Source organism: Lactuca sativa, chromosome 1 (assembly GCF_002870075.4).
Source record: "Lactuca sativa cultivar Salinas chromosome 1, Lsat_Salinas_v11, whole genome shotgun sequence".
Taxonomy (NCBI): domain Eukaryota; kingdom Viridiplantae; phylum Streptophyta; class Magnoliopsida; order Asterales; family Asteraceae; genus Lactuca; species Lactuca sativa.
Window position 1 is genome coordinate 90050406 of NC_056623.2, and position 10072 is coordinate 90060477.

At 40.1% G+C, this 10072-nt stretch overlaps 1 protein-coding gene and 1 non-coding gene across 2 annotated transcripts; one reads left to right on the plus strand and one right to left on the minus strand.

Annotated features, from left to right (window-relative positions):
* Window positions 1-2133: 2133 nt before the first annotated feature.
* LOC111896917 (uncharacterized) lies at window positions 2134-2622 on the minus strand. The gene has a single exon (XM_023892892.1). It carries the CDS (start codon window positions 2620-2622, stop codon window positions 2134-2136), a length of 489 nt encoding a protein of 162 aa, XP_023748660.1.
* A 946-nt stretch (window positions 2623-3568) lies between these two features.
* Window positions 3569-3675, plus strand: LOC111897009 (small nucleolar RNA R71). Its single transcript, XR_002852070.1, has one exon. It is a non-coding gene; the product is annotated as a small nucleolar RNA R71 (small nucleolar RNA).
* Window positions 3676-10072: the final 6397 nt, after the last annotated feature.

Genomic DNA, 10072 nt, shown 5'->3' on the forward strand with positions numbered 1-10072 from the left:
TCAACAATGGAGCACTGATGAAACTCGCCCCCAAGACAGAAACTAACACTCATCGGGTAATAGCAGTCATCCCCCCACGAAAAGATATCGTGGAGAAGAATTCCAGGCAAAGCTCCCGGTACACCGGCTCTTGAATACGGAAGACCCGGCTCCACCCATCGCATACCATCGTCTCTCCCTCATAAACAAACTCCTTTAAAAGATAAGGAGCCAACTCCTCTTCATAGCGCACACTTTGCAACCAACCCCAATCAATTCTGTTGGGCACATAAATTTCTTTCTTCTTTAATTCAGCCAATTTCTTCTTCCACCTTGTCATACTAGAAGCGGATTCGATTTGAGGGAAATTTAGCCAAGGAAAATCTCCTTGGCGTCCACTTGAACCTTACCCCCTGTGAAACATGATTCCTGCAAAACAAAGAGCATAACACCAAGCCAAAACAGAAAATCATTAAAATAAGTCACTCCTGTGTCCCCGACTCGACTCGTCGAGTCCATGAACGACTCGGCGAGTCGCAAGAACTACGCGAGTCAGTCGGCGAGTCGGTTTAAATTGAACCATGACATCTCAAAATTACTTCAAGGGTTTTTTCCAGGGGCATGTCTATAAGGTATTAGGGCAAGAATAGTCATGCAAAACAACATAATTCATGAAAAATCGAAACCCTAGAATTTCACTATTTTTCAAAATCGGGTTTTCTATGAAATTACTACCCTAGATCATCTTAAAATCATGCTTCTAACAGAAAATAAGAAGAAATTAGTTACCTTTTGTGATAGAACTTGAAAAACTTGAAGAATAGTGGAAGAAGGTTTGAAAAAGATGAATGCTTGAGAGAATTTGTTGGAGGGAGGCGCATGAAGAGTGTGTTGTGAAAAAGAAACTGATTTCATTAGGGTTAAAACCCTAGTTACCGGCTGTAAAAGTAGTTTCATTATTATTTTTTTTCTGTAAATAATATCGACTCGTCAAGTCAGGGTCAGACTCGGCGATTCTGGTCGCGATCTTACTTTTTCTGAAATCTAAATGGACTCGTCGATTCATGGTAAGACTCGGCGAGTCTCTTGCAAACAATTCAAAAATTATAAAATTTTTGTCAGTTATTTAGAAAAGAAATTTATTCCACCCCACACTTAGTCCATACGCACTCTCAAGCAGACATGTCCGATGATTTGGAGAGATAAAAAAAACGAAAAAAATTCAAACAAAACTAAAAGGTAAAAGAAAGCAAACTCTAAACAACGGGTTGCCTCCCGCCAAGCGCTTCTTTTTAAGGAGTCGTTAGCTGGACTCCTTCCCGTCTACGTCTCGTCATCTTCCAGCATCGAGAATGCAAGCCTAGTCTTTTGTGGTTTGTACTTCGTTTTGTAAGCCCGTTTTGATTCCTCTCTCTTCTTTTTCACAGCATCATCCTCAGCTGCTTGGGCTTCGATTCTCCTCTTTTTCTTCTTCACCCCATTCTTTTTCAACTTCTCTTGCACCTCTTTTTCTTCAAACTTAATTACTTCGTATTTTGTGAAAGTGCGTGCTCTAGGTTTGGTAATGAATGGTTGATCAGCCTCCACTCTCCTATCCTTTGCCTTCCCCTCTTTTTCTGTGCTTACCCCATCTTCAATCGGAATTGCCTTAAGACATGCTATATGGGCGTGTTGAACTTCTGTATCCATTTCTCCTTCTGCTGTTTGTTCTTCTATAGAATCATGAAGAATATCCAAGTTCAGAATATGCATAGAACTAGCAACAAGCAGATCTAAGTCGTCCAAGTTGTTGGCAATTTCGACTGGACTCGTCGAGTCTAGGAGAGTGACTCGGCGAGTCAGATCGTATTCCACTATTTCCTCTGTGTTTTCCGAGTAGGCTCCTTCCAGTAGCTTTTCTATCTCCTCCAGGTCCTTGTTAATATCTCCATCCTCTCCAGAAGGCAGCAAAAACTTGGTTGGATCTTTTTCTTGCAAAATTTCAAGTTCTTTTTGTAGTATCTCATCATCCAAATGGATAAATGAGATTTCTTCTTTTCTTTTCTCTTCTTGCTTGGCTTCTGGTACGGCTCTAAACACTGCGGACTTGTCACCTACCCTCAATGTTAGAGTAGACTCACATACATCAATTAAAGCACATGCGGTGTTTAAAAATCATCTCCCCAAAATAATCGGAATTTTGGGGTCTTCTTCCATGTCAGCCACCACAAAGTCTACTAGAAATATAAACTTGTTGAATTTAATGAGAAGATCCTCACAAACGCCTCGTGGATGAATTGTCGTCTTGTCCGCCAAATGGATCTTCATGTTTACCGGTCTTGGCTCTGGTAAATTCAACTTCTTAAAGAAAGAGAAAGGCATCAAATTGATGCTTGCACCCGAGTCGGTCAACGCTTGGGTGACAAATAAATTTCCAAACTGGCACGGAATTATAATACTCCCTGGATCGCCCTTCTTTTCGGGTAGCTCACTCAATATTATTTCTGCTTCTTCAGCCAAGTCTTTCCTAGCAGCAAAGAGACTTTTTAGTAAGTTGAAGTACTTGGGTGTTGTGAGCATCGTCTCTACAAATGGCACATTGACTTGTAGGGCTTTAACGTGCTTCATAAAGGCTCTATAGGTTTCAACTTTTTCCACAGGCATGGCTTTGATTGGGAATGGAAGAGGAGGATTATATGGCTTTAAGGGAATGACAGTTTTGTCATTTACGCATGGACTCGTCGAGTCCATTAGAGGGACTCAGCGAGTCAGGTCCGGTTTTGCTGGAGCCGAATCTTCTGCCTTTTCTGTCTTCCTCTTGGAGATCCTCTGTGCATGTGTGAAACTTTCTTCATTGCTGGAAGTCACTGCACTCACATTCTCCATTCTCAGATTGGCTTCGGTAGTACTTGGAAGTTGACCCAGCCTTCTTTCGTTCACTTGGTGTGCAAGCTGTCCCAGCTGTTTCTCAATGTTGAGAATGGATGCTTGCTGATTCCTTAGCATGTTTCTGGTCTCATGTATTTCAGCATCATGATCATTGTGTCTCTTTTCGGACGCGGCTATGAATCTAGTGAACATTTCTTCCAAATTGGCTTTCTTTTCTATTACCGGTTCTTCCTTTTGATAATATCCCCTCTCCTTCTGCTTGTATTTCTCCTCCTTAGCTTTCTTGTATTCTTCGTATGGGAGCCATTCTTTCTTCGGTTTCCGCCAATTTTCGTCGTATCGATCGCCACTTGAATAGAATACTTGAGCCTTTTTGTTTCCATTCTCATCCAAATCACAATCCTTTGTGAGATGGGGCCCTCTACAATTTTCACATCCAACCCGAATAGCATGGATTGTTTGATCCATTTTTGTCATCCTCCTATCTAGACTATTGAGCTTAGCTATCACCGCCGCCATGCTATCATTTTCCGAGTTCACTACCCCCCGACTTACTTCATTTCTTGGATTGTGGTATTCTCTAGAGTGCTTAAAGAATTCTTCAATTAGCTCCTTGATCACCGGGGGTGCCTTCTTCGTGAGCGGGCCTTGAGAATCGAGCAATTGCCTTGTGGTGACATTGACTCCATCATAGAAAATGGAGACCTCTTGTTGGCTATTAAGGTCGTGATGTGGGCAATTTCTAAGCAAACTCTTGTACCTTTCCCATGCTTCATAAAGAGATTCTTCGAGTTGTTGCTCGAAGTTGGCAATGGCTTTCTTTAGCTTGGCTATTTTGGAGGGCAGGCAAAAGTGGTCTATGAAATCTTCTTTCATCTTGGCCCATGTGGTGACCGATCCGGGAGGAAGTGACTTTAGCCAGTCCTTTGCAGCTCCTTTGAACGTGACTGGAAGCATGCGAAGAAGCTGGGTCTCACGGGGAGCATTCGGTACATTGAAGTAGTCAGCTACATCATTCACTTCGTCCAAGTGCTTGTAGGCGTCTTCGTGATCCTTTCCATAAAAGGGAATCTCCTTGAGTTGAGCGAGAATATGGCCTTTTAGTTCGAAAGTGGCGGTCGCGGGAATTGCGGGCTGCACAAGTCCCGGGCCGGTGTCATCGCGCATCCTCTTCTTCCATTCCCCCATGGGGACTTCATCTATATTAGCCATGGTGATGGCTAAATCGTCTTCAAACTCGGAGTCGTGCTCGTATGTGGGCTCTTCTTCTTCCTCGGTCTCGTATTCGATATCCTCTTGAATTGGGTCGCCGATTGTCAAAGATGCACTGGATGCCCCTGATTTGCTGCTTCTCTTCTTGCAGAAAATGGACTTTAGGTTTTTGAGTGGTGAGTTCTTTGAAGAAGCGGATTCTCCAACAGTTTTGCCTTTGCTCCTCCTTAGTGCGGATTATGGGTCTTCAAGAGGAGGGACCAGAGATGTATCAGATCCTCGGGTCATGAAACAGCTGTAAATAAAACAGAAAACGTGTAAAAAGAACAAAAATAAAATAAAAAATTAAAGCTGTAACATCGATGTACTCGCCGAGTCGGCACGAGTGCACTCGGCGGGTTCAAGGCAAAAACAAAAAAAAAAATCTAGTTACTCTAAAAACGGAATTTTATTAAAACTAATTCTACTTACTGAATTAACTTTTAAATAACTTTGTGTGAGATAAATCTCACACAAAGGATCGATTAAATTAGAATTTAATGTTAATTTTAAGAACCGTTCCCCGGCAACGGCGCCAAAAACTTGATGTGTGCAAACTCACTTAGTTTTAAACCTACTTTTAATTATAAAATAACACACAAAGGCAGTGAACCTATCAATTGTGGTATAGTTGAATAAGTAGGGTATCGAACACAGGGAACGACAAATTAAAAATAAAAACTAATTCTATCTAAATTAATTAATTAATAAGTAAGGGGTTTTCTCTAGTTTTACAAGAGTAGAAACTTGCTAACTATTACTAATTTAAAAACTAGAAAACAAAGAATTAACTAGATTCAATAAATGGAAAGGAACTTCTGTTTAGTTCAACTCAATTGGTCCTATGGTTGATTTCAAGGTAATGGTGCAATGGATTAATTCTTTTGTTGGTTACCGATTCAAGTGATTAGATTCGCCTTCACTACACTAATCCTTAGCAAATAAACTAACTTAAATAGTGGCCAATTGTCTAATTTAATTAGATTTACTAGATTAATTATTCGGGTTAATTTAGACTTGCAATAGTTAACTAATTTAATCTTTTAATTAACTTCTTGTTGATGGTCATCATGCAAGCTCGCACATGAATTTACTCAATTTTCTTATTAACTCTAGTTTCATGTTCATTAATCCTAGACATATGGCAAGGTGATCACATAGCATATGAGGTTGATAATCAATAGATGTTCATGCTAATAAATTATCCTCCTATTAACAGAAAATTAATTATTATTCACACACAAGGTTCTTTAGCAAGCTAAAATAACAAAAATCACCAACTTAGAATTAATCCTACCAATCAATTAAACCATATTATCAACTTTGTATCCCCAAACAGAAGTCTAAAGGTTTTAGCTCATAATTGAAGTAAATAACAACAAACAAATAAAATCTAATTGTTGAACCATAATGTCAAAACAAAAGATTAAATGGAATGATGAAATTTTGCCTCAATTCTCCTTCGGGATTGAATTCTAGCTTCTCTCATCATCTTCTAGGGTTTTTCTGCCTTCTTAATCGTAGCTAAACTCTTCTGAATCATCCTAGAAATCCTCCCCATCGTTCTGAGGAGTTATCCTTATATATACGAATTGACTCGTCGAGTCAGGTGGCGACTCGTCGAGTCCATCTCTCAGTCCCCGTATTGTGATAAGTCTCTGGGATCCCGAGTCTTTATCTTCTCGAATCTTCGGTTGAACTCACCGAGTAGTCGACCCCCTCGCCGAGTAGGTTTTATTTTTAGTGTTTTTCTTCTCTATTCCATTCTCGATCTCTCAACCGCTCCTCCTGCTTCCTTCTGCTTCCGAGCTTCATTTTTGGACTGAAAATATAATTCAAACACTTTTAAGTACCTTTTGTCCATCAAATGCAATAATTTAGTTAATAAATGAATAAAAATCTATACTTAATATGAACTAAATATGCACATATCAACCTCATACATACCGATTTATGTGGACCGTTTAGATCAACCACAATGGATGGGAACCGCTTCTATGTGACTTTTACCGATGACTATAGTAGATATGGGTATATCTACTTAATTAAGCAAAAGTCAGAAACGTTTGAAAAGTTCAAGGAGTTCAAGAATGAAGTGGAGAATCAATTGGGCAGGAAAATCAAGATGCTTCGATCCGATCGAGGAGGAGAGTACCTAAGTCTTGAATTTCATGACTATCTCAAGGAGTGTGAAATAGTTTCACAATTAACGCCACCTTGGACACCACAATTGAATGGTGTGGCAGAAAGGCGTAATCGAACCTTGTTAGACATGGTCCGCTCTATGATGAGTCGTGCTTCACTACCTATCTCATTATGGGGGTATGCCTTAGAGACTGCCGCCCGTATCCTTAACCGAGTCCCTACTAAGAAGGTTGCTAAAACACCTCACGAGATGTGGACAGGGAAAGCTCCCTCGTTAGTACATATCAAGGTTTGGGGTTGCGAGGCTTTCGTAAGACGAGATACTCATGACAACCTCGATCCTTGTAGTGAGCGATGTATTTTCATCGGCTACCCGTAGAAATCCTTTGGATATCTCTTCTATAGACCGAAGGACAATGTTGTCTTTTTGCGAGGAGAGGAGTTTTCCAAGAGCGAGAACTCATAAGCCAAGGAGACAGTGGGAGGCAAATCGAGCTTGAAGAGATTCAAGAGTCGATAGATGAAGGAACCTCTACCGCTGGCACTCAACACGAGGAGGAAACTCCGGTTGAACCGATTGACGAGTCCTTACCTGTTAGACGTTCCGAAAGAGCTAGAGTTCAACCCCAGTTTTATGGTTTTCATATTACTACCGAAGGGGATACGTATATTAGTGATGGTACACTAATAAATCTAGATGAACCTAATAGCTATAAGGAAGCCATGGCAGGCCCGGAGTCTGCAAAATGGAAAGAGGCAATGGAAAGCAAGATCCAGTCCATGTATGACAACCAAGTTTGGAATTTGGTTGATAATGTGCCCGGACGTAAGACCGTTGGGTGCAAATGGATCTTCAAGAAGAAGACCGACGTGGATGGAAACGTACAAACATATAAGGCGCGATTGGTTGCGAAGGGCTTTACTCAAACTCCCGGAGTTGACTATGATGACACCTTCTCACCAGTTGCGAAGATAAAATCTATTAGAGTGATGCTAGCAATTGCCGCATTTCATGATTATGAGATTTGGCAAATGGATGTCAAAACCGCTTTCCTTAATGGGAAGTTGGCAAAGGATGTTTACATGGCTCAGCCAGAGGGTTTTGTCGATCCAAAGCATCCAAATAGAGTGTGTAAGCTTGAGAAGTCCATTTATGGACTTAAGCCAGCGTCTCACAGATGGAATGTTTGCTTCGATGAGAAAGTCAAAGAGTTTGGATTTGTACGAAGCGAAGATGAATCATGTGTATATGTCCAGTGGGAGTACAGTAAGCTTCCTCGTTTTGTATGTCGACGACATACTACTCATAGGAAACGACGTCCCGACTCTGCAGGAGGTTAAGTCCTGGCTCGGGAAGTGCTTCGCTATGAAGGACCTCGGAGAGGCTTCCTATATTTTGGGAATAAGGATAGTGAGAGAACGAAGTAAGAGACTAATAAGACTTAGTCAGAATACTTACTTAGATAAAGTACTAAAACGTTTTAGTATGGAAAACTCGAAAAAGGGAGAATTACCGATACAAAGTAATGCCAAGTTGAGTAAGACTCAAAGTCCGAGTACAGAAGCTGAAATAGCAGAAATGAGCTGAGTTCCATATGCTTCCGCAGTTGGCTCAATCATGTATGCAATGACTTGTACTCGCCCTGATGTAGCCTTTGCTTTGAGCATGGTTAGTAGATATCAAGGGAACCCTGGCAGATCCCATTGGATTGCGGTCAAGAATATCCTTAAGTACCTTCGGAGGACGAAGGAATGGTTCTTAGTCCTCAGAGGGAGTGATGATTTGAAGGTGCGAGGGTATAGTGACGCCAGCTTTCAGACCGACAGGGACAACTACCGTTCGCAGTCGGGCTGGGTCTTTACCCTGAATGGAGGAGCAGTAACTTGGAAAAGTTCCAAGCAAGAAACCGTAGCTAATTCAACGTGTGAATCAGAGTACATTGCAGCGAGCGTAGCATAGAAGGAGGCAATATGGTTGAAGAACTTCATCGGTGATCTTGGAGTTGTACCTGCCATTATGGAGCCCATGGAGATTTTCTGTGATAATGAAGGAGCGGTTGCCTTGACCAAGGAACCAAGGGATCATGGTAGATCTCGACATATCGATAGAAAATATCACTTTATTAGACATCGTGTAGAAGAAGGACAACTCGTGGTGAAGAGGATATCATCAGAAGATAACCCAACAGATCCGCTTATGAAGGGATTGAGTAGGGTTAAGCACTTGCAGCATGCTAGGAATATTGAGCTGAAAGATGATATTAGTATAGATTAGATAGTAGTAGAAACGTGTAATAGATAAATGTAATTAACATTTGATGATTAAATAAAAGAGTATTATTTATGAGTAATGTTACTGTCTTAGGTTAATTGTTTAACTATTGTTTCACTTTGCATGTGTTGACTTCCAGAATAATTGAGTTTATTAAGAATAATCGAATTATTCAAATTGTCCACAATCGTTCGTATATTGGAAGTAGATATGAATGAAGATTGTCATGAATTGGTGTGTAGATTGTCTAAATGGTATTATACATAGCAAAAGGTTGCTGCAATGTTCATGAGTGCTTATGAACTAGTTTTGAGCATTGGAACAAACCCGCGCTTGCTGGAATCACCTTATGGAATGTGATAAAAGGGTGATCGCAAGATGATAATATCATATGGTCTTAAAACCAAGATATATGGTTTGTTATTTGTTAATTGGTTGTACATTGATAATGCGAAACCGCATCAGTAATTTGATGTTATAAAACACATTGTTGTGTATAGTTGATTAATTAATAAGTAAATGCATATAAGTCGAAGTTTATTTGTTACTTTTATCCTAAGAGGGTAAAAGCGATATCTCGGTCGCTCGATGATTTGATTTGACTTATGTGCCGGGTCCGGTCAGAACTAAATTGATGTGTTCGATTAAGTTCTATGTCAAATAAATCTGAAACCGAGAAACCAAATGCTAGACAAATTGGTTCCATAGAATTGTCAGCATGATATCTAAACAGAGGACTGTACGATCCCTTATCTAAAGGACAGGATTGATTAGATCAGAGTTTGACAGCGTCTTTGAGAGCTACGATTGCTAATCGGATTATACTTGTATATAGTTACTAGACTTATCCAAGTGGGAGACTGTTGGAATAGTGTCTAAGGCTGCAACTATATTAGGCAAGTATTTGACCTGGTTGTGCATGGTCTTTTTGGGTTGCCTTCACCATAGCAACTTGACAGGATGATTTATTATGACAGAAGGAATATTATTAATATATTATGAGAATAATATAAGGAATAATAATATTATTATTTGATTAATATAAGTCATAAATTAATTAGGAATTAATTTGGTGACTTAAAGAGATTAATTGAATAAAGGGGCATAAACTGTCAATTGTATGATAGTTGTACTTTGGGCTATAAATCCCTTAAGGATAAAGGGGGACGGTTTTGAGGACTTTGGATAGGCCTTGAAATCGTCCAAGGGCTTATCATTAGGGTATTGGATTGCTTAGGGCTTAAGTTATCCAAATAGGGTTTAAGGGTGAAACCCTAGGAGCCTTGCTAGTATAAATAGACCCTAAGGGTCAAGGGAAATCGACACCTATGCTCTAGAAGAAACCCTGGCCGATTCTTGATCCTCTCTCCTCTCTCTCAAATCATCCTCTTGCTAGTTGGTGTTTGTAATCCATTAGAGGAGTGACAATTGTGACTCTAAAGCTCCAAGGACAAGAAGATCAAGCAAGTGATTCAAGGTAAACTTCTAATTCTAATTTCTTATTGTTATTATAATCTATTAGCCATTAGAAGTCTTGGATTCAATGCATGTTCAATT

Excerpts from the sequence above, each read along its gene's own strand:
- LOC111896917 (XM_023892892.1), bottom strand. The coding sequence starts at position 2,622 with ATGCCTGTGGAAAAAGTTGAAACCTATAGAGCCTTTATGAAGCACGTT.